Raw genomic sequence first — 24,407 nt, 5'->3', positions numbered from 1 at the left:
GTCAGCTTACCGGTAGGTAAAAATAAGAGTTTACTGCTACTTTAAGAGTTCCACCCTATTTTGCAACCATAGAAACATTTGTCGCCCATCCCTGTGCCATTAATTTTTGGATATTGTCATTTTTTTGGTTTGTTTAGTTTTAGTACCTCCTTAGATGTAAGTAATTGTTCCACTTCTGTTCTACCTTTCCTTTTTCCTGTTGACTCCTAGGATATCGGTATCATCAGGAGTCAAAGGGTATCCTCCGTTTCTAGCATTGCTTTATTTCAAAAACAGAAATGATGCAATGCCAGGGGGAGGTAGGCGCATGATTGATTGACAGGTTGCCAGTTGCCATAACAGGGCGGGAAATTCCTCAGACGCTGCCATTGCCTTGGCAACCTGCAATACACATAGTACGCCACAGTTAGTTCAATGGCCACTTACATGATCCACGGGGTACTGTAGGTAATGCTGAATTTTATATAAAAAAAAAAAAAGCCCCAAACAAATATACAGCATGACGATTATAGTACAGTTGCAGCAACAATCGCGGGGGTAATTTAAAAAAAAAAAAAAAATACAAGATGACTGGAGCTCTGCTTTTTAAAGTGATTATAAACATTATTAATAATAATAAATAACCAGTTCTACTTACCTGCTCTGTGCTAGGTTTTACATAGAGCAGCCCCAATCCTCCTGTTCTCTGGTCCCTACCAGCGCTCCTGGCTCATCCCCTTTTGTAAAAGCCTTGGTCACATGCCTGATAAAGGGGTCCTGCGAGACTCCGACACGTTGCCTTGCTGTAACTGTTATCTTTGCTTAAAACTTTTGGACCCATCTTGGTGATCCTCGGTGTGTTGGTGACATTCTCCCTTGCTGATTCTGTTCGGTTTCAGTTGACAGTCGCTGCAGCACCCTTTTATACACACAGCCATTTTTAACGCAGGAATGTGTGCTTTTGGATTGTACACTTGCCTCAATAGTAAGTCGCTGCTAAGGGGGGCACTTGTGCAAGCCCCGCCCCCTACTCTCTCCTCACTGGCTGTGATTGACACCAACGGGAGCCAACGACTCCTGATGCTGTCTTTCAGCTAATGAGGAGGGGGAGAGCTGCTGGTCTTATGCATATTTCTGGATCGAGATTTGGCTCAGTTAAGATTGAGGGGGGGGGTTGGTTGAGCATTGAAGCATTTTTACCGTAATGCTGAGAATGCATTAAGGGAAATAAAATCATAAGTCAAGGAGCAAATACAAACGTAGCTAGAACGGTACGAAGGAAAAGTGTGTGTGTGTGTGTGTGTGTGTGTGTGTGTGTGTGTGTGTACCACAAACCTGTTGGTAGGACATCAGGACAAGTTTAGGAAGCACAAAGTTGACACATTTTTGCCCTTATCATAACTTTTTATGAATCTAATTGGGACTGAAATATGAGTATCTGAACACTGATACGTCTATAGTGTTTATCTAGTATTTAGTGTATATAAATAAAGGTGTGTCATGATGTGTAGTCCAGTGTTCTCTTTATTCCAGGTTCCATGCTTCTTCACTGATGCAGAGAGGAGGTCTGTAATGGATGCCACACAGATCGCTGGGCTCAACTGTCTACGACTAATTAATGAAACTACTGCAGGTAACAGATCAAAATGATCATTCAAACTTCAGGAAAGGCTATATTTTCAGACTGATTTGACAACAAGCAGTCCCTTTCTGTGTAATTACAGAAGGTCTTTAACTGAGAAGCTGCCTCTTCCTAGCTAGTAATAGATCCTAAAACTGGTTCTGCTCTGAATTCTAATCACTTTATATTCCTTGTTAATATTTCAGCTTTGGGTGAAAGAGTTGGATTGCTAAAAGGTTACTTATGAGTGACTTTACACAGCAACGTAGAGAGCTGCCAGAGCAATTCACTGATCTGGCAGCTCTTGTTTGCCGGCTGCAGTAGAGGGTAGCTTGCTGCCCGATTTAGCGCATCACATGCTTCCTTTTTTTTGTTTTGTACAAACTTTGTGAAGTGTACAAAACATACAATTCAGTCATGATGGCAGTAGACTGCACTTCTGTACATTGCCATTCGATTCAGCACAGTGTGCTGTGATAAAATACAGCATTTCTGTGTTGTATTGCAGTATGCTGCACCCCAGCCATATGCTGTGTTGCACTGTGAATGAGACACATAAGAAACAATTGTTTTCTGTGCATACTTGCGGTGATAGACTTTTAACATTGCCGTAAAATGTCTGTCACAGCACATTGGGGGTGATTTACTAAAACTGTAGAGAGCATCATCTGGTGCAGCTGTGCATGGTATTTTGTTTGTTTTAAGCTTTCACAAAAAAATTGTCAGCTAATTGGTTTTTATGCAGTTGCACTAGATTTTATCAGGACTTTTCACTAATATCTCACCATGCATACTTGATTTAGGTCATTCAGTATTTTTTTTTTTTTAACTTCTATTTATTCAATTGTGCATGTCAGTCTTACAATATACATGGAAGTGTAATGATACCATAAGTTGAATAGTATTGGCAAAAGGCATATCCACATTGTAATTGACTGTATATTGCAGGGGTACATAACCCAGGATTATTTAAAATCAGTAACAGCCAGACAACTAACATTTTATAGAATGAAGTCAGTGGTAGCAAGAGAGAGCGCAAATATTTAACTAGGCATATGGCAGTCATGGGGTTGGGGACAGTTTAATTCTTCATTTTGTAAATGACCATAGACCCAAACGTGCAGGTGGCCAGTTAATGATCATTTGGTCACCTCATCAGTCTGAGGTTTATGAGGTGAATTACCTGATCTGACCGCTTGGGTTGGAAGCTCTTTGAGGTCTTTTGAGGCAGATGCTACTGACAAACCCTCCATGGAGGAAATTATCATCTGATGCTTTCATTCTGTTGCTGCTTGCCTAGTAAATTAGTAATTTGCTTTTTTGCATGTATGTGGAAACTTTGGAGTTTATATGCTGAGAGGGTAATTGCTGTTCACTTGGCAATATTAATGTAAATAAGTGGGAAGCGGTGTTCGCTTTGAAATCCTAGTAATGTACAAGGGAAAATTATAAAAGGATTTTTGCTATCATCTGATTGAGTAGTTACATAGCTGGTAAGATTGAATAAAGACGTTCTTTGAGTACTATTGGTTGTAAGCCATCTAGTCCTGCTGATTTATTCACATTAGGTTTTCTTTCAAGTCCTTTTTTTTTTTTTTTTTTTCTTTTTTTTTTTTTTTTTGAACACTGGCTTCAGTTAGCCACAAGGGTACTTGTTGGTGCTGTGTTACTAAAAATACATTCTTGTCTTTTATTCCCCTCCTTTTTCGTATGCAAAAACTGAAAAGAATATATTTAGTACAGTTGCCTTCTCCTCACTTGTAGCCAACGTCCCCTGATTATCCTTTTTGGGGCCAATATGCTCTGACCTTGCATTTATTCTATTCGGGTGCATGCACGTCGGATGTTTAAAAAAGAAAAAAAAAACACTTGACGCTGGTAAAAGCATATTTCCTCCTTGTTTGTTCTGAGACTGCAATAAGATTCTGCCAGTTTACAGGCATTGGTGCTTTAGTTACACTACCAACATTGCCCATAGTAGCACCCTTTTTCTGAGCACCAAGAACCTGAAATCATTTTTTAGTACACTCATGTTCCTGTTTTTGTCATTGGTACCAATATGTTCCATGACACCTGGATCCTGCTCAGCCCCACCCAACAGTGTGTTCATCTGATCTGCAATGTAAAGAACCCAAGTATCCGGTAAACCGCATACTGTTTGGCTATCATGGTCTTTGTGACTTGTTGCCCTATCTGTCCTTCTGATACAATAGAAATATTTTGTTTTATATTTATGGTCTATCTTAACCTCGTTCTGAGCACTAGTAGTGTTGGATCTCCTGCTCACTGATCAAAGGCCCCTGGCGTTCTTTTCTTTTGTTCACTCATCACAGCCCCTGGCATCCTCTCCTCCTGCTCTCTGGTTCTATGGCCCCCAGCATCTTCTGTTCACTGACCACACTGCCCCCGACATCCTCTCTGCATGCTCCTGCTCACGGATCACATCGTCCCTGGTGTTTTCGTTTTCCACTCCCATCACTCTGTGTCCTCAGTGCGCACGGGGCCCCAGCCTCAATCCCTCAGTGCGCACGGGGCCCCAGCCTCAATCCCTCAGTGCGCACGGGGCCCCAGCCTCAATCCCTCAGTGCGCACGGGGCCCCAGCCTCAATCCCACAGTGCGCACGGGGCCCCAGCCTCAATCCCTCAGTGCGCACGGGGCCCCAGCCTCAATCCCTCAGTGCGCACGGGGCCCCAGCCTCAATCCCTCAGTGCGCACGGGGCCCCAGCCTCAATCCCTCAGTGCGCACGGGGCCCCAGCCTCAATCCCTCAGTGCGCACAGCCCCCGGCGTTCTCTCCTCTGATCTCGCGCACTGATCACATTGCCCCCTGTGTCCACCTATATGCAGTCTGTGTTTTTAGCTCCGTTTCCAAACACCTCACTGCTCACCGCTGGGGTCCCCGATTCACTCTACTGTCATTAAGCTCTCCTCTGTTCCCGCTCAGCTCCATCCTTTGGGGTAGCTCTACGATTCCCCTTGCTATCCTGCTGCTCCCAATGTCCAGCATGTGCATATGACAGCATCCAGCCTATGTAACTATGAAATTAAACTTTGCTTATTTTGGTGTTGGAAGTTACAGCTTTACAATAACTATATACAGATCTTGTATATCTTAGTTGGTTATCAGTCCTTATTGATTTTTTTATTTTTTTTTATTTTGGCAAAAGCTTCTCAAGTGCAAACAGTCAATTTATCCAAAGGATTTCAAATTGTCAAATGGTACAGCCATCACATACATAGGCATCAAATAGTCCTTATTGATTGTGTTTCAGTTGACATTTTGTGGGTTACACCAGATGCCTTCAGCCACATAAAACTGAGGAAGGGGGATGTCTGACATCTGGTTTGGATTTTGTACCTGAAAGACTGTTATTGCCATTTGACATGTTTTCAATGAGAGTGTCTGCAATATGTGTTTGTTCACTTGTATGATATGTTTATATTGATAATCCGTGTATGCCCTGATCTAAATATGTTCTTCTCTGGGCCAAGTGTAAGTGCAGGATTTTTTTCTCTTCTATTCTGTAAAAGGTTTATGAGGAGTTTTATGCTTTCAAAACACTAATGGAAGGACAGCAGAACACATCATGACATAGCCATTGGTACATAATTTATAGCGATCTCTTATAGACTAAGCAAAGAGAGGGGTGGAAGCAAATTGCAGCTGATAAATGCTGGTAAGGGCAGTCCAAACCTTACAAAGTTACTCTGGAAGTGCACAATAGCTTGAATTGTGACATATAAGGAACCCATCTCAAAAGGTTCCTCTAAGCCAAAGAGACTTTGTCTGCTGTCACTTCCATGTCAAGACGAAGGAAAAAAACAAAAAAATAAAGCAGGAGAGACATGGAAAAAAAAAAAAAACGGGGCAAGGTGAAAGAAAGGAGGGGAAGGGATCCTCAAAACCGCAAGCCAGTTAATGGGAAAACACACCCACTGAAGCGGGGGTTGAGTCACATTGTCCACGCAAGTGTGGAGCATGTCCTTCTCTCTCCTTTTTTTTTTTTTTTTTTTTTTTTTTTTTTTTTTTTTTTTTTTTAAAGCTGTAACTTTCAACTATGCCACTGGGTGAGCCTATAGGGCTGCTAACTGCATTCATTAACAATTGCTGTGTTTTTGCTGGTAGATTTACAGTATAATATATGTAACCAACAAGCCCAGGTCTTGGTGAAATGGAGGATTCAGTCATTTCCTGTGGTGAATATCTCCTCCATCTCCTCTACTTTATTGATGCAAATGAACCACTTGGCAATCGGGATGGATGGGTTACCCGCCAGGGTACAGAAACACACATTCTGGCCACGTTCATAATATGCATTGCCAAAGATTTGAAATATGAAAGTTTTGGGAATGCCTGAATGGTGCCGTAGGAATTGAGCAGGTGAGAATTGAGGGTGACAAGTGCAGGATTTTGATGGACCCTGGGAACACTAACGTTGAAAACCACAATGCAGCCCTGACCAGTGTAAAACTTCTTTTTTTTTTTTTTCTCACAATCTTTACACATCCCCTTGCATTCTGAAAAGTCTTCTTTTAGGGGCCTGTTTATAAAACAGTAATATGGTCTTGGAATAGTTATATGAACATGTGCCTCTGCAAATGAAACAAAAAATCTAAAATGCTGTTAAACAGTTTTGTTGTCCCTGTTCTTTCCCTATTTACCAATACAGTGGCACTTGCATATGGAATCTATAAACAAGATTTACCTGCACCAGAAGAAAAGCCAAGGATTGTGGTTTTTGTGGATATGGGACATTCTGCGTATCAAGTCTCTGTGTGTGCTTTTAACAAAGGAAAACTTAAAGTAAGCTTGAATTTTCATGTTTTCTAGAGGATCAATGCTAAGCACATAATGTTAACGAGATTTTTTTTTCATATATACAATCTGAAAGAAATTATGAGGTGCCAGAGTAACACAGTTTATAAGCCTAGGTTCACACATGTGCAGCCTGCGTTTGTGCAGGCACGGCAGCCCATTCATTTGAATGGGTTGCTGTGTCTGAATTTCCCACAGAAAATGTACCTATTTTAAAATGCAGCCGCAGGGAAATCACTTTTGACCCTGCAATTTGCCCTGCAGTACCTGCACCCGCAAACATGGATACAGGTACTTGGAAAGGGGAAGTAGACAAGAATTACTCCTCTGAGGGTACAGTGCAGTAAGGGAAGGCTCTATACACTGATGCAGAAGAGGTGAAGTCTCCCAGATAATTACTGTATTTGTCTTTTATTAAAGATTTATTACAGGCCATCTACACAGCAGTCCAAATCCCCAAATCACCTCAGATTCTTTCCTGTACAGGGGGTTGCAATGAAGAGGATTTATTATGGTCCTTCAGTCTCTAGTGCGTATAGAGCCTAAAAGTGGTTACAAGCTTCTAAATCACAGTGGCCAGATGCATTGAGGGAAATATCGATCTATCATGTTTCAGAAATCCTGTTTTTAAAGCAAAACTCCAGACAAACTGTTAATGACCATTTTAATTACCTGTTTAATTTTATCTGTCAAAAACGTGTAATTCTGTGCTTGTATTTCACAATGCACAACCAGACAGGTGACATGAGTAGTTGCCGAATCAATTATTTCTTTTTGTTGCTCCTTCACCTTTAATGTTGGTTGCAAGAGTTCATATATTGCCTACAGTGTCACACATCAGAAGATGCTGCATAACCTAATCCATTTTTTATTTATTTAAATTTTTTTTTTTTTTTTTTTTTTAAATATCTATCAGGTATTAGCTACTGCCTTTGACTCGTATGTTGGTGGAAGGAAGTTTGATGATGTTCTGGTTGCCTATTTTTGCGAAGAGTTTGGAAAGAAATATAAACTGGACATCAAGTCTAAGATTAGGCCTTTACTGCGACTCGCTCAAGAGTGCGAAAAGCTGAAGAAGTTGATGAGTGCAAATGCTTCAGATCTGCCTCTAAATATTGAATGTTTTATGAATGATATTGATGTCTCTGGAACAATGAACAGGTATTTATCAATGTGCATATTTCTGAAGCTTAGCCCTTTTTTTGGCATTAGCTTTAAAATCAAAGATCTTTTTTGTGAGTACATTGATGGATATAATTTTGAAATAGTATCCACCCCTAAAACTACCTTTCAGTCAAGTTGACTGGATACTATGCATAACCATACTTTTTAAAGTGTCCTTTCTGCACTCCCAAAATATAATAAACAATAACTTTCTCTAGTATTGTATCAGTTAAAGTGCATGTCCAGTCAAATCCTAACTATACTTAACCACTTCACGCCATCCAACCTAGACGCCGGGAGGCCGCACATTTGCGTTCTATTAAAAAAGGACATATGTGCCGACAGCGCGTGCCCTGCACACATGTCCGGTACTCACGGAAAGGTCACGATCTCCTCTTTCGATCTGGATCTTTCCCGATCATGTGACAGCGTGTCATGGCAGTCACATGACCCTAAACCCCGCCTCCCTGCTTCTGAAACTTTTAAAGGGTCGGGAAGTGCCGGCTTGAAGGGGTTAAGCCTGCTCCCTCCCCCATCCAAAGCGTGTTCTAACTGCCTGTAAAGGAAAGATGTCTATACTTGCCTATGCTGAAGAGCACTCTGGTTCGGTCACATGATCTGCTTCTAGCAGTTTGTGTGGGGTGGGGGTGCAGAGAAAAATAATAAAACAAATAAACTAAACAAATCCATGTCATACTGTTTAGCTGAAAAGCAAACTGAAGTTGCTAAATTGCATAATGGTAGAATTGCTGCTCTATGCAGCTTTCTGACCCAAGTACTACCATCTACCTTCACCTCACTGTGGGGCAAGTCTGCAGACCAAATCAGTTATTGTATTGGAAACAGTTTTTCTTTTGTTCGAACAGTATTTTTTTTTCCTCCATTTTCAAAGGGGTCACTTTGAAGAAATGTGTGACAGCCTGTTGTCGCGAATTGAAGGGCCTCTACGCAGCGTCTTAGAGCAAGCTAGTAAGTAAAAGAAAAATGCTTAAACTATTCTGTGAACAAGTTTAGGTAATATAGGAGAAAAAGTTCATGGAAATGATGCCCATTTATTGTACCCTTCTCTTTTAATTCCTTCTTTTAATTCCACAAATGTGTTTATTGCTTCTTAAAGTGAGTTAAGGAACATACAGAAGAGCCTTTACAAAAAGGCAGGCATAGCAACTTGGACAAATTGTAATTCTACATATGTCATACCTAGCTGATCCTTCATGGAAGTTTTAAATCGCTGTGATAGGCAGCACTACTAGCTTCCTGGTTCCAAGTGAGTGTCCTGCTTAGTGAACACAGGAGGTTGGGCTCTCACTCAGCATGGGTGCCATTTAGAGAACACTTTGAATTTTCTCGGTGAATGCAGTGATTTCCATATTCTGTGGGGATCAGCCAGGTATGGTACATGCATACTTAAATTTCTGCAAGCTGGACCAATCCAACTTTACAAAATACTCCATATCTACTCTTCAGCTTTAAATCAGACAAGGTGTGTTTTATTCGTTCTTTTATCTACCATTGGAGAGAGGGGTGAAAAAAACATACAGCTTTTTTTTGAGCTCTTGTTTACTTAGAACAAGGTAATGAAAACCAGCATAACCAGGTGCTAGATATTTATGCTGTCCTTTGGGGTGATGAGCCTCATGTTTTTAGTCCTTTTTGTTTCACTCCTTTTTTATGTCTTCACAGAGCTCAAGAAAGAAGATGTTTATGCAGTAGAGATAGTTGGGGGTGCTACACGTATTCCAGCTGTTAAAGAACGAATAATACGATTCTTTGGTAAAGAAGTCAGCACGACGTTGAATGCTGATGAAGCTGTAACCAGGGGCTGTGCATTACAGGTAAGAGTCACTGCAATGTGTATTGTAGATTCAGGCAATGTTGTTGGTTTTTTTAATTTTTCTCCGACATGTCTGAACCTGTTTTGGTGTATAAAAAGACTGTAATTTCTTAGAACTAGAACTAAAATGTCCTAAAAACATAACTCAAGTGTTTTAAAAGTAACACCTAATTCTCTATTTGCTTGTAAGTAATCCATGTAACCACTCTATATAGTGTAAGCATGCATGGCCATATACAGCTGATGTAGAAAAGTTTGTGCTTGATTGGCTGTCGTTCAATTTATGTAGTTATTCTATTTACATGAATGTTCTGTAGGAAGGAACTGATTTGCTGCCTGTTCGCTTTTAATGTCTGACTTTTTTTGCTTCTCTGGTTGTAGTGTGCCATTCTATCCCCAGCCTTTAAAGTTCGTGAGTTTTCCATTACTGATCTTGTACCGTACCCAATATCACTGAAATGGAATTCTCCAGCAGAGGAAGGTCTTAGGTGAGGGTTCTTTACACTTTTAGTCCACTAATGTATAAAAATTGATGTGGCTCTGTTCATGTTTTTATCTGTGTGTTTTTTTTTTTTTTTTGCAGTGATTGTGAGGTATTTCCTAAGAACCACGCAGCTCCTTTCTCCAAAGTGTTGACCTTTTACAGAAAAGAACCTTTCACTTTGGATGCTTACTATAGTGCACCCAAAGAATTGCCCTATCCAGACCCTTCATTAGGTAAAAATTTAAAGTTAAATACTTGTTGGGTTCAGATGATACAATTTCAAGACTATAAAAGGTCTGTTATCTTTCTGTGCATGTTTTCTAAAGCAGGTGTTTGATGGGAATAGACACATTTTGTTTTCTGTATTGCAGTCTTTTCCATATTCATTTTTCTTGGCAGGTCAGTTCCATGTACAGAAGGTTGCCCCTCAAGCTGATGGATCCAGTTCCAAAGTGAAAGTGAAAGTCCGTGTAAATGTCCATGGTATATTTAGTGTATCTAGTGCATCTCTTGTTGAAGTCCAAAAAACAGATGATTCTGAGGAACCTATGGAAACTGACCAGACTACAAAAGATGAGGAGGTATTGCTGTGTTCTGTTCCTTTTTCTTGTACTAGAGTACTGTTGATCAGAAGCAAGTCATGCATACTTGTTATCTGACTTCACATGTTCTTTTCCAGAAAATGCAAGTTGATCAAGAGGAGGCTAAACAAGAAGAAGCTCAGTCCACACAGGCAGAAACTAAGTCTAATCCTGAAGAAATGGAGGTGCCAAAAATTCAGTTGTTTGGTTGTAGATGCTCTGCAGATCAGCCAGAATAGAGCTCTGGTTGTGTTTATCATGATTGCAGTACTTATGAGTACATGCAATGGATCAGTGATCCTTTTTAGGTGTTGTGTGTGGGGTTTGTTTGTTTTTTTTTTTACATTACTGAGTGGATCAGTTTGGGTAAAGGTAGAGACCTATGGTAGTATTTATTTTTTTCTGTAACTTGCACCTGATTTCTGCGTTTAATCTGCCACCATACCCACAACCTGTCCAGTTGCAGAAACACTTTTTTGGAACAGCTGTGGGTCTGCTAGACCTAAAACTTGTTCTGGATGATTTGCTGAGAATATCACTTTCGCATGCCATGTGCTGCACACTAAGCAATATGTCATACAGGTTCTACCAAACTAGACTGCACCAAAATTATATATCCGCTGGACCTATGGGAAGATTGCTTTCAAGTGTTTCTGCTCCACATGTTTGGTGTTTTGTAGATCTCGGACACGTTGCAAGGAAATTGGTTAAAGGTACATAATTGAGCAGTCCATGGTAACAGTATTATAGGTGTCACTAGAAATACATACAGGCCTGAGGCTAGGTAGGTGGATGCATCAGTGCATACTACTTGCAAGTAAATCTAGTATGGTTTGACTCCACCAGCAGAAGCACAGCGACAATGTACAGACGCTCCATGTTTAGAAGCAATGCTTTTGAGGCTTTTACTTCTGTCCTCATGAAATGATTGTTGAAAATGTTATTGAAGTGATATAATTATCTGCAAGTTGGGGACATTGTGGACCATTATTAGCATTATAACATTGCAGGGATGATACTATGAACAACAGTAAACAAACTGGCTTAAAGAAGATCTATGGTCATAGCCTTCATTTCTATTTTATAACAATAGCATTGTGGGAAAACGATACAAACCTGTTCTTGTCAACCCAATATAAATTTGCTTGAAAAATCTCCTTTCATGTTGTGAGATCTGCCTGACTGCTGGCCATCGTTCCACAATGTCCTGGATTCGCAGCATGATTTGCAGTATCTCCCCTGCTTTTTACTTTCAGTCTCTAAGGACTACATATTACATGATACCTTGCTGCCTGTAAGCAGTGGTTCCTGTACAGATTGTACCACTTGATACTCAGACTCTTGGCATGTCTGTTGTTCAGAAGATAGACTCTGTGAGTTCTTTGACACAGCAGTTCCTACCCACAGAGCCTAGTGAATGTGTCATGAAATTGTAGGATGTAAATGTGTGGGGATCTTTGAAAGATTGTTCAGATTAATAGGAGTAGGCTAGAAACATTTTAAACTTAATGTGGAAAATATTATAGGATCATAGATATGCTCTTCACATTCAGTTTTTGCAAAGCAGACAGATTACTAGTAGCAGTCATTAAACACAAGTAAAGTGCTCAAATTAACAACAATAAGTAATGGGCTCTGAATAGTCCATGTGTGAGGATGGTTAGGGTGTGTTTGTCATTCACACAAGGTATCAACTCTCTGGATAAAACATATTAAGTCCACAGTCTGAGTCACAGTCCACAACTACTGTTCCAATATGTGTAAATTAATCACACAGCCACAGCTGAAGTCCCAAAAAATCAAAGATCGTGAACTAACAAAGAAGCCAGGTGCTAGATTGCAACAGTTGGACCAATATTACGTATATAATAGTGCAAAGTCACATCGCTATTAGATATGGCATCAAAGTGCTACTAATTTAATGAATATTCCACATCTCTGGTATGTCTGTGAAATTGTTTTGTTTAATTCATACTTTTAGACTTCACAAGCAACACCTAAAGACAAGAAGACGGATCAACCTCCACAAGCCAAAAAAGCTAAAGTGAAGACTAGTACAATTGAATTGCCTATTGATCACTATCCTCCATGGCAGATAGGGCGGGATATGTTGAACCTGTTTCTGGAAAATGAGGTTTGTAGACTGTGTATTACAATATTGGCTGGCAGATGTTGGGAATTGGTAGGGGTGGCTGGGTAATGGTGCCTGCAAAGAGACTGACATTTCAGGCTGGCAGATGTTGAAGGGATTGCAGAAAGGCAGATATGCTGTTGAGTTTTTTGGGGTTTTTTATGGCCAATAACCTTAGTCCTCTAATGTAATGCCTTTTGTTGAATTGTCTGCTGCACGTATTCATATTTATGTGATACAAGTGACAAGAAGGAAGGATTGTGCATACTTACTGTTTATCTGTAACTGCCTAAGGGTCTGTTCACACCAATTGTGGTGTAGGAACACGTGCAGAAGTATGTGTTTTCCTGCACTGGAATATGCTGCCAGCTGCAGTCGTGTGGGTGCCATTTATTTGCACGGCGTTTGCTGCCATCAAAATACATAGTGCCTCCATATTTTAATGATGAAACCTACTGTAATGTTTGTGAGTTCCTGCATGTTTAGCAGGTCATTGAAATTAATGGGCTGTCAAAACGCACCTCATATGAACAGTTAAAACATATTGATTGTCATCTAATCGATCTATGACACATAGACCTGGGTCTTCTGCTATTAGATGTTTGCCTGTCTTCGGATGAAATATTAACAGTTACTTGTAATGCTGGGCACTGAAATAAGTAGTTTAATATGTTAATTATTTACCTCTGTTCTCCAGGGAAAGATGATCATGCAGGATAAGCTTGAAAAGGAGCGAAATGATGCCAAGAATGCTGTTGAAGAATATGTATATGAGATGAGGGACAAGCTGTGTGGCATTTATGAGAAATTTGTCAATGAAGATGTAAGTGGTACTTCACTTCACCGTATTTGTTTCTGGGATTTTCACTTCTCTTAAATTGTTAAATTTCTTTTTTAGTAATAATTTTTTAACCACCAAATGATATTCTGGGTGGTCAAACCTCGTCATGAAGACACAGCAACACATTAGGTGTCCACTGGACACAGCAGATCACCAATTGATGTACCAGACCGCTGTGCTTCGCCCTGGTACCATGTGATCGCTGTCACATGTCCAGTAGCAAACAATGGTTGTCATTCATGACACCATTGCTTACTACTGTGATCTCTTTGATGGGTCACAGGGATCACATGGTCTAGGGCCAATCAGTGTCTCTTTACCCTGTGATACCTTTGGCCAATCACAGCTATCACAGTAGTAAACAATGACATTAGGAATGGATGCCACAGAGTGTAAATGATGGTTATACAGTGATCATCATTGTAAAAAAAAAAAAAAATCCAAATTGCCTCCCCAGGGTTGTAGAGTGTTGGTATGGTAACACTGCATTGCTCTGGTGACATTTGTTTTTTGCATACTGTCACCAGAACAGTTATGTACAATGGCTGGCTGCTTCTGATATTGCTGTATGTCAGTGACTCCAAATATTATCTCTGATCACCACCACAACAGAACAATGTCAGTGATACCAGTCACTGTCCCTGATTACCACTGCACCACTTCCAGTGTTCCAGATCATTGCTGCACCAGTCATATTGTCCCTGATCACCGTCACACCAGTCCCAGTGTTATTAGACCAGTGTATGCCAGCAACAGTGTTCCTCATCACCTTAACACCAGTCGCAGTGTTACCACACCAGTGTATACCAGTCCCTGATTGTCTACACACCAGTCCCAGTGTCACCAGACCAGTTTAAGTCAGCAGCAGTGTTACCGATTACTGCCACAGTAGTCCCCAGTGTAAGTAAGGAATAGTGTTCCTGTCCACCACCACATACCAGTGCAGTGTTGCCTCTTCCTGCCAGCTCTACTAACCCCTGGCCTGTTTATTGATCACATTTTTGCCTGCTGTCTGAACAGATAATTTTGCCTTGTTTGCTGATCATATCTCTGCCTGCAGCTTGAACTGCACATCCCACTGACTATGTTCCTGTGAGACTCCAGTCCCAGCAAGCCCCTGCAGAGAACTGCACTCTTGGAACCACAGGAACTCTTTTGTTCTTCCTTTTTCTCAGCCTCCAGTACTTCCTGGCCTTTTTATGCATGTAATAACCTTCCCTTTTGTCGGCCTCCAGAAGCCATGAGACTGCTCCTGAGTGCTGCCATCTTGGACATGATGTCATCAGATTGAGTGATGTCTCCCACTCAAGACACCCTATAGTGTTCTATTATTCTTCTCCCTGGTGGCTACATAAGATTGTTGGAAGGGGTAGAGATGCTGGGACAACACTGAGTAATTTGACACTCCCAGAAGTAGAGGGCTAGGACTTGCAAGAAGGGAGGAGGCTGTGCTATCACATTGACTAAAATGGAGTAGTCCAATTTTCTTGCAATTGTAAAGGCACATTGCAAGGAATAAGTCATTTATAGAAAGAGCGAAAAAAGATTCAAGTAAATTTAAAATAGTCATTTTTTTAGTGTTTTTTTTTTTTTTTTGTTTACCACTTGCCTACCAAGCATTTTTACCCCCTTCGCGCCCAAGCCAGCTTTCAATGCTCTTCCACTTTGAAAACTTTGCGGTCATGCAACCTTGTACCCATATGACATTTTTATAATCTCTTTCACACAAATAGAGCTTTCTTTTGGTGGTATTTAATTGCCACTGGGGTTTTTATTTTTTGCACTAAAAATTGGACACAGCTGATCACATGGTAAAAGGCCACTGTGATTGGCCTTTTACCTAGTCATGTGATCAGCTGTGTCCATGGGACACAGCAATCACTGACAGTGTCGGGTGTGTGCCGCTGGGGGCTCGTTCTGGGAGGATGTCATGACGCCCTCCCAGAACTGGACAACCGCTCTATAGCCGCCATTCGGTAGAGAAACGCCATCAGCTTTGTTTAAACTGTCAACAAGGATGCCTGAAAAGTTGTACATGTTGTGAGTGTGACGAGTTAGGCCCCATGCACATAGGGCTTTACCTTACTTCTCCTAAATGCCTTTTCTCTTGTCAGCCACTTTTTTGCCGAAATAAATACTTGATGCATGTAAACATGTACTGGCACTTCAAGTGCTTCAGTGTTCATTTCATTGACCAGAATTCTGGTCATTGAAATGAAATAACACTCAAGTACTTGACTCTCCTAGCATTAATGCACGTATGGACGTGTTTACACGTGGCAGTGGGGTTTTTTTGCCTTTTAAATGGCGCTAAGCTCCTTTTTTAAATGTGTGCATGGACACATAGACTAATATAGAGGCAGAAAACACGAGATGCTTGATGAGAGAAGTCAGGTTTTTGTCCCTTCAGTGCATTGTTTGAACCAAAACATTATCTACTCTGCATGCAAAGCACTTTGCTTTATATTTGATTTTTCCATTTAGTTACATCGTGGTCAAATATTGCGACATCTGCTCTGGATCTGAATAACTGATGGAAAATGCAAATGCTTGTACACTGGTACACATGAGGAAAGATACTAGTGTAAATCAAATGTAAAATATGAATTTACCATTTTGGTGATAAGGACCACTAGGGCTATATAATAAATAAGGAGGGATGCCTACAATTCACGTTTTGTTTGTGGGTTTTTATAGTGTTTCTCATGGAGAAGTACCTCAAATTGTGGCTAATCCATGGAATATCATTTCTTTTTAGGGCTTTAGTTACAGCAGACCTGTGAAACCTGTAGGAATAGGAGTGCAACTGTACAAATTTGCTGCAGGCAGGGATCTCTGTTGTTAAACAGATGGTTTGTATACACCTGTGAGGTAGGGAGGGACACATTTTTCACAGTCCCATGTAAGGACTGGTTAAAAGCTGACCTCCTGCCTTACCTTCAGTCTTGCAGTTGCATAGGCTCCTCTCCTGTAAGGAATCTGCTTAGTCTGATTTCACTGCACGCTCTGAGCTTTTCACAGTGTGCGTTAGAAGCTGCAGATAGATTAGAGCTCTCCCCATTTTTTGGCTGGAGGATGTCCAGCATATAATCTTGCTATTTTCACCCAAGCTATATTATCCCTTGGCTGCTCCCTTTCCATTGAAATACAGTAGATTTCAGTTTTTTCCATTCTGGTAGGCTCCGTATCACCTGTGATCTGTTGCCAAGGGCGGTCTGCATACAAATGCAGACTGCCTAGGAAAGTCCACTCCTCAGTACTGACACCCTGCCCATGAAGGTGTTTTTGATATTTGCATGATTATCCCCAGGAGCCAGTCCACTGTTTGCATCAGAGTTGATGGCTTTTGAGAAGCGTACTTGGGTAGGGCTGTGGTGTTTTTAGGAAGGTATGTGCAGCATCCTGCAGGCTCCTCCCAACAGACATGAGTTGCTAGGTCTAAAATAAGGTAAGTAATAAACTGGTTTAATTTAAAATTGAAAGTCAAAATATAGGGGATTAAATTTTAAGCTATAATGTGTATGCAATTAAAGTGTTCCTAAACCCACAACAGTAAAATCAGTCTGTATATGCAGTAAAGCATGCTTGTTATACTCACTGTGGAACCTAAGGGGTTAATCCTCTGCATTGTGTAAAAAGGCTGTTTGATCCTTTTTGATCCTGCCTCTCCTCTTGTTGAAATGACACCTGATACACACTGAACCTGTGGTCACATGCCCATGCTCAGTTTGGTGTGTATTTTAAGAGAGGTTTTTTTTTCTTGAGAGGGTGCATATGATCAGCACTGACCTGACAGAGGGTCAGAGGTTTCACATCCTCCTAGAGCAGAAAGAAAACTCCTCTTACAAGCTTTAATCAGTGCTCTTCTGAAGTCACAGGACTGCTCCAATTGCTGATGAGAAAAGGTATTTAGCAGTTTATATTTACTAAAATAATTGCACTTCTTATGTTGTGTGTACTGTGGGAGATCAGATATTGTGAATGTAGGGTCCGGGGGTTTAGTAATACTTTAAAGGGGGCCCTCCATCTATCAGCATGCTGTATGTCTGTTTATATGCGATGCTGGTAATTGGTGGCACCAGCATATGGGCGTGTTACTAGATACCATCTGGTGCTGGTGCAGAAATCTTTGAATCTTTTGGGATCTATTTTACATGGAAAGCCTTTTACAAAACCAAAACCCAGTTAGGTCTTGGCTATGGGTATACCTATAGAAGAGGGTGTTTGTTGCTTACCTTGGTTAAAAACTACATGTCAAAGCATTCAGTAGATGGGAAGATATTTTGCTGCTAATGGTATGACTTGACTTTTCCTGTTGGTCTACCTTAGCCCTGCCCCTCACTGTTGGATATCTATTGTGATGGGTGGTCTTATTAAAGTGGAACTAAACTACTTTTTAATACCTCCCCCACTGCTCTTTCATGCTAGGCATTTGGGAGCTGGAAGAAACCAGCAGCACACATGCGCACATGCAGTGGATTTCCGCACTTGCGCACAAATGCTGCCAGCTTTTGCCACGGATGGTTAGCATGGTGCTCAGTGGCATTTGTATACATGAATGGAAATCCGCTGCACACAAAGCGCTTAATTGTTGCTTAGTAATCCACTGCCCCATGAGATAGTGGTTCTTGCAAATTTTTTATTTGATTGTGTTTGGAAGAGCAAAATGGCAGAGGTTCATAATGCAGGCTAGTTTTTACAAAGACTAGAGTCTTTGACACTTGTGGAATAATTTGATTTGATAAAGACATACATTTATAATATTTTTTTTTTTTTCTTTATAAATATTAGTTTTCAATCAAAAATAATTAACAAACATTTTCTTCATTAAAAGATCATTATATTCCTCGTAATTTATTTAATTCCCACAACCCTAAATCCCTCCCACACCCACACCCATCCTCGTAACCCCCCTCCCGCCCACTCTGCTTTTTCTTGTCTAATCCGAGAGAGCTTTTTCTTTCTAAAACTCATTTCTAAAATACCTTATTCGTTTCAAGAAGTATAAATCAAGTATATTTCACTTTCTGTCTAAATTCTTCCCATTTTCCCCATTTTTTTATAGTACTTCTCCATGCCATCTATAGGTGTATAATAAAGTCTTTCCATCTCACATAACTGATTCATTCTGATAAACCAATCTTCTTCCGTCGGCGCCTCCCTTTTTTTCCAAAACCTAGGGATCAAGCTTTTAGCTGCACTCAAAAATTACCAAATCCCTGAATCCTTATATGATCTCACTGTAAGTTCAGAGATATGAAGAAGACATAACTCTGGATCCAATCTAATATCGATCTTAGTAATTTTCCTTATTAAATGTACGATTTTCCCCCAGAACACCTGTATCTTTGAGCATTCCCACCATATGTGATATAGTGTACCCACTTCTCCACAACCTCTCCAACACAGTGGAGAGTTCTCCCCGTTCATCTTGTGCTCCACAGTCGGTGCAATGTGCCATCTAACTAAACACTTATAATTTAATTCTACTTCTCTCATACTAATATTTTCGTGAGTTAATCTAAACATTTTCCTCTGCTGTTCATCATCTATCTCCCTACCCATATCTTTTCCCCATTTCTCTACATAAGTTAATTTTGTGTCAGTGTCTAGTGCCGTTAAAATTCTATATATTTTAGCAACTCCGTGTCTCCCATCTCCCCGTGTATCTAATAAACAAACATACATACATTTATATTATATTATACTTTTTTATTTTTTTTTTTGACTGCTGTGAAATTAATGTTTTAGGACAGAAACCGTTTCATCCTGAAGCTTGAAGATACAGAGAACTGGTTGTATGAGGATGGAGAGGATCAATCAAAACAAGTTTATATAGACAAGTTAACAGACTTAAAGGTAGGTTAGCATGGAATATGGTGGATTCATTCTCCGTATTTCTTTTGTAAATCTCCATGTGTCAACACTTGTCAGAATGTTATTGCTTACAAGTTTATCTTACTCTAATAAGAAAAAAAACTACGCTAAGTGCTAACGAAAAAAAAAAAATTAAATTACAGCTGCTCTCAACCAAAAAATTCAAATGTCACAAATATTATGTTCCCAAACTGTTGTACTGAAAATACAAATCAGACGCCCAATACAGATTTTAAAAATGATCCCATCAATGTCTGTTAATAAAGGGCAAGTATTAGTAAAACATCAAATCCAAGTTGCATGTAAACTCCACAAACCACGCTACTAGTACTGGCTCCAGCAGATGTGGGTGACATCAGCACAAGCTCCTCCCTAGAACTTGTGCTGATGTCACATGAGTCTGCTGGATCCGGTACGAACGGTGTGGTTTGTGGAGTTTACATGAGATTTCTTATTGCTTATTTAAGTAGATATGCAGCTCTTTAAATTGAGATATCTGACGGATTTATGCTATGGAAGATTTATGTGTTTTCCTTTGCTGGGTAACATCTGCAGAGAGGAAGCTCACTGTGCAGTCCTTTGCTAGTATGATCTATGATACAAGATTGGAAAATTTGACACAGCAAGGCACACTTCTAAGCTTTGCCTAGACATCTATGATTTGGGGTCTTCACCGTCGGTAAGAAGCTGTGTGTGACAGGGTCAAGGGATCCATGGGTGAACACAGTTTTTGGATGGACTTTTTCAGTCTTCACACGTGGTGTTAATTTGCACATAATACTTTTTTAGTTTTGATGTTTTATTTACACAATATTATTTGTATTCAGCATGAATTAACCTTTATTGGTGGTGTACAAGGTATATATAGATCACTTTGGATTTGATTTTTATTTACACTTGGCATTTAACTGATATTGATTGTGTTATCACATAAACAAAAGTTCTGTTTTTTTTTTGTTTTTTTGTTTTTTACCTTCATGTATTCCCTGCATTAAGGTAATAAACCTTCCAATGCCTGTCTCCCCCCCCATCCCCTTTTCTAAACTTTTACCTGAGTCCTCTGTTAATCCAGCGATGTGCCCAACTGCAGTTCTTCTGTCCTCTCCCTGCTGTCACAGGCTGCACTGATAGCAGTGGGAGCCATTGGCTCTTGCTGATGTCAGTTAAATCCTGTGAGGCTGAAGTGGGGCACGGTGTGTATCTATGGATGCATACAGCCTGGGACACGCCTGCACTTATGTGCCCATAGCATGGAGGCTGTGGAGGCGCACACGAGGAGGAGTAGACCGCATCGGCGGGAAGCTCCAGAAAAAAAGAAAAGGGACCACTCTGGGCATTGTACAGAGCAGGTAAGTATAACTTTTTTTTTTTATTTAAAAAAAAAAAAGTTTACAGACACTTTTAAAGTTTTCCATTACAGTTCAATTTAAATAGTTAAATCAAGATTAGAATGTTTGCTTTTATTTCACTTTCCACTTTTTTTTTTTCCAGAATTTAGGCCATCCTATACAAGCACGTTACCTAGAGTTTGAAGAGAGACCAAAGGCCTTTGATGAGCTTGGGAAACAAATTCAGCTTTATATGAAAGTTATTCATGCCTTCAAAAGCAAGGTATTGCTTTTTTTTTTTTTTTTTTTTCTTCTTCCTTGAGATTTTATTTTTGTATTTGGAGGCAGCCTGAAAGTGTGCTGCTACAATAGGATTTTGCCTTTTGGGAGAATACACACCTTCGCAGGCATGTCTGGATATGAATTAACTGATGTCAGTTTCCATGCCTCTCCAGCTTTCTCCTAAAGGAAAAACGTCACTAGTTTTTTTTTTTTTTTTTTTTTTTTTTTTTTTTTTTCTTTTTTAAACCATGTGTAGTATGCGTGATTGTTTATCTGTGCTTCATACTTTGGCAAGTATATACAACTTAATAAGCAAAATCTTGTCTTCAGAGTCTGTCTTCTTATGCAGTCTTGCCTGTAATAAAGCAACACTACAATTGTGTCAACCTGTACCTTCCCAGTAGACAGCTAGTGGAAATCTGTGACAGTCGAACATACCATTTGCTCCATTTCCCTGTACATATGTATGCACAGTTGTTTTTGTGGTGCATTGAGTTGGGGATTTGTAGTGCCAGTGTATTTATGGAGTATTATGGGAAGTTTTGCTTTATATTGGCTCCGGTGAATGCATAGCAGCCTAAATTTGTTTTTTGAATTGGACTAATCTGACTTTTCCATATAGGAAGAGGCATACGACCACCTGGACCCCGCTGATATGGACAAAGTTGAAAAGAGTATAAATGAAGCCATGGAGTGGATGAACAACAAAATGAATCTACAGATGAAGCAGAATCTTACTGCAGATCCAGTAGTTAAAACAAAGGATATTCAAGCTAAAACAAAGGTGAGTATTTTTTTTTTTTCCTTAGGGGTGTGGTTGCTAGGAACATGTGCAGTTCACACTTTTGACACTTTGATATATGGTGTTTGTTAATTATACATCCTGCTCATCTGTCATGTAAAAGCTGTAAGAGCATATCTTTACACCCAAAACATGCTTGAAAAATAGATCCATGCCATGAAAAACCTAGGATGTCTTTTGTTGTCATTTGTTGGCATTCTGTTCTAGTACACGCACATATATACTAGGTTATGCAGTGTGCATGCCCCTTTTATCCTACTGTACTATCCTTTTAGATAGGACTGCAGGATTTAAACTGTAGCTGTGTATTCTTGTCATTTGATGACATTTTGTCATTTGCAGGGCACTTGGCACAGGTCATAGCCCAGTCAAAGGTGCATGTTTATTTATTGCATTGTCCTCTTTAGAAAAGGACAACCCACCAACCCCCCTTTCCTTCTTAAAGTGGTAGTAAACTGCAACTTGGGGGAGGGAGGAGAGATCCCTTGCAAGGTAATGTAATGCATCGCATACTTGCACATTTTAAAGGACGTACCTTAAAATGAAGCCCTCCAGTGGCGTGCTGTCACCACTGCAGAGGCTTTAAACTTCCTTCTGGGTATGCGATCTCCGGCTGTCTGACTAGCCGAGCCTTGGGCCACGGCACAGTGCTCTGAAGGAATGGCTCCTTCAGAGCGTATGTGCCGCCTGTCAAATGGAGCAAATATCTCCTAAACGGTGCACATTTAGGAGATATTAATTTTACCTACAGGTAAGCTTTATTATAAGCTTACATGTAGGTAAAAGATATTAAAGTGGGGTTACTTCCACTTTAATTCCCAATTAAGGAAATGCATTTTTGTGTCTGTTCTGAATTTCATATACAAAATTGACTATTTCAATTGTTGTTTTCCAGGAATTGATGAACACTTGTAACCCCATAGTCTCCAAACCAAAACCCAAGGTGGAGCCCCCGAAAGAAGAGCAGCAAGCAGGCGAGCAGAATGGACCAGTAGACAATAACACAAATGGCCAAGGGCCACAGGCCACAGAGCAGAGTTCAGATTCAGCTGCCTCTGAAGCAGAAAAGAAACTCCCTGAGATGGACATTGAATAAATTCCATTATCTATTTCTATTATAAAACAGTATAACAAAGCTTTAAGTTGTTACCTTCATACAGCTCAAAATACCGATCAGAGAAAAATTATGACTGCAAATTACTTGTAGTTTCTTAGTCAGCCCCTGTATTTCCTGCATTTTCTACACCCTTTGACATATGTATTGTTTTGATGTCCATTTCTTTTTTTTTTTAATTTTTGTTACTTTGCAGCAATTCCTCATTGTTGCAGTTTTAGCAATGACTGTAACTTGCACAATTAACTAGTAGGCTTTTGTCAGCAGTTAAGCCAGGTCTGTAGCTTGAGTAGTATTCAAGTTCTACAAATGGCTGAATTGCTTGGAAAAAAGCACTTACCCCAATTATAGCAACATAATTTTGTGTTTCTAAGCAGATTTTGAAGTCTTGATTTGCATCTGTTTCTGTGCACTGCATTTCCGCCCCACTGGCAGCTGGTTATTGGCAGCAAGCTCATCCTTTTGCATGGAAGCCTGGTTGCTTCATGGGGCTACCAAGAAATAGGAGTGTTAAAACCCAGCACTAGCCACTGTCTTCATTTTTCCTAAAGCGCTGGACTAGCTTTATCCATTGAATATTCTGTTTTCCATACTTTTGTGTAAAGATATAACCTATGTATTTCTAGAAGCAAAGTACTATCCATGATGGAGCGCTAATGAATCCAGTAAGGCAATAGTTGGCTTTCCACCATATCAGAAAATTGAGCTTATACAGAAGGTATTTCTTATTTGAAAGTTCAAATACAACACAAGGCCAAGAACCTTCCTTTGTAGTACTGTTGAATCTCCAAGAACTCTGTGCATTACCTAACCCATCTTGCCTAAAGAATAGCTGTGGAATTGATTGCTGTGGAACTGGGAGCTAATGTTAATGGTCATCACTTGATGGGTGCAGGTGGATTCATTTGCACCAAGATGCAATGCAGCTTGTATGTCAATCATCCTTCATGTTATTTTAAACATGAGACAAGTGTTCAGTATTTGTTTTGTGATATTCATTTCTAGTAACCATATTGATCCCAGAAGAAAACTGGATTATTTTCTCAGCACGTGCTAATTGTGCTGCAGTGTTATACATAAGGCATCCCAGACCACTTGGAATACCTGCGTACAACACTGTAGCATAATTAAGGTTAATAGTTCATATCGCATTAAAAACACTTTTTTTTTTTTTCTTTTTATTGTGTTGTTATAACCAGAACTCTTGACACCTATAGCAGTTCCTGTCTGACAATAAAATTGCTGGGTTGCAACATAAGTCTTTTTTTGTTTTTCCCTTTTTGTCATTAAGTTTGCACCACCTACCTCATTTGTTTTCTGGGCAGCCAGTGACTGACCCTTTTTAATATTATTGCACATTACTTGCTATGCATAATTATACAGCTACTGTACATGTGTACCTTGGGAGACCAGAAATAGTGAATGCAGAATGCTGGGTTTAGTAACACTGTAAAAGTACACTATATTGCCAAAAGTATTGAGACACCCCTCCAAATCATTTGATTTGGGTGTTTCAATCACCTCCATGGCCACAGGTGTATAAAATCAAGCAT

The 24,407-nt window shown here is 40.0% G+C and overlaps 1 protein-coding gene across 1 annotated transcript in view; it reads left to right on the top strand.

Moving 5' to 3' along the window:
* The window catches only part of HSPA4 (heat shock protein family A (Hsp70) member 4), a 51,193-nt gene extending 27,081 nt beyond the window's left edge, over positions 1-24,112 (top strand). The window contains exons 5-19 of the mRNA XM_089673039.1: positions 1,513-1,612; positions 6,271-6,404; positions 7,333-7,577; positions 8,473-8,549; positions 9,264-9,415; positions 9,796-9,902; positions 9,998-10,131; positions 10,298-10,479; positions 10,578-10,664; positions 12,461-12,613; positions 13,308-13,433; positions 19,203-19,310; positions 20,820-20,939; positions 21,561-21,722; positions 22,636-24,112. Of these exons, the coding sequence (XP_089529165.1) occupies positions 1,513-1,612; positions 6,271-6,404; positions 7,333-7,577; positions 8,473-8,549; positions 9,264-9,415; positions 9,796-9,902; positions 9,998-10,131; positions 10,298-10,479; positions 10,578-10,664; positions 12,461-12,613; positions 13,308-13,433; positions 19,203-19,310; positions 20,820-20,939; positions 21,561-21,722; positions 22,636-22,836 (2,088 nt within the window). The 3' untranslated portion in view covers positions 22,837-24,112. The remainder of the gene's footprint in view (positions 1-1,512; positions 1,613-6,270; positions 6,405-7,332; positions 7,578-8,472; positions 8,550-9,263; positions 9,416-9,795; positions 9,903-9,997; positions 10,132-10,297; positions 10,480-10,577; positions 10,665-12,460; positions 12,614-13,307; positions 13,434-19,202; positions 19,311-20,819; positions 20,940-21,560; positions 21,723-22,635) is intronic.
* The last annotated feature ends 295 nt before the right edge of the window (positions 24,113-24,407 follow it).

Source organism: Staurois parvus, unplaced genomic scaffold (assembly GCF_062004578.1).
Source record: "Staurois parvus isolate SC_StPar_1 unplaced genomic scaffold, SC_StPar_1.0 ptg000133l, whole genome shotgun sequence".
NCBI classification, from domain to species: Eukaryota; Metazoa; Chordata; class Amphibia; order Anura; family Ranidae; genus Staurois; species Staurois parvus.
The sequence above is the reverse complement of the archived record's forward strand: the minus strand, read 5'-3'. Positions and strand labels throughout refer to the sequence as shown.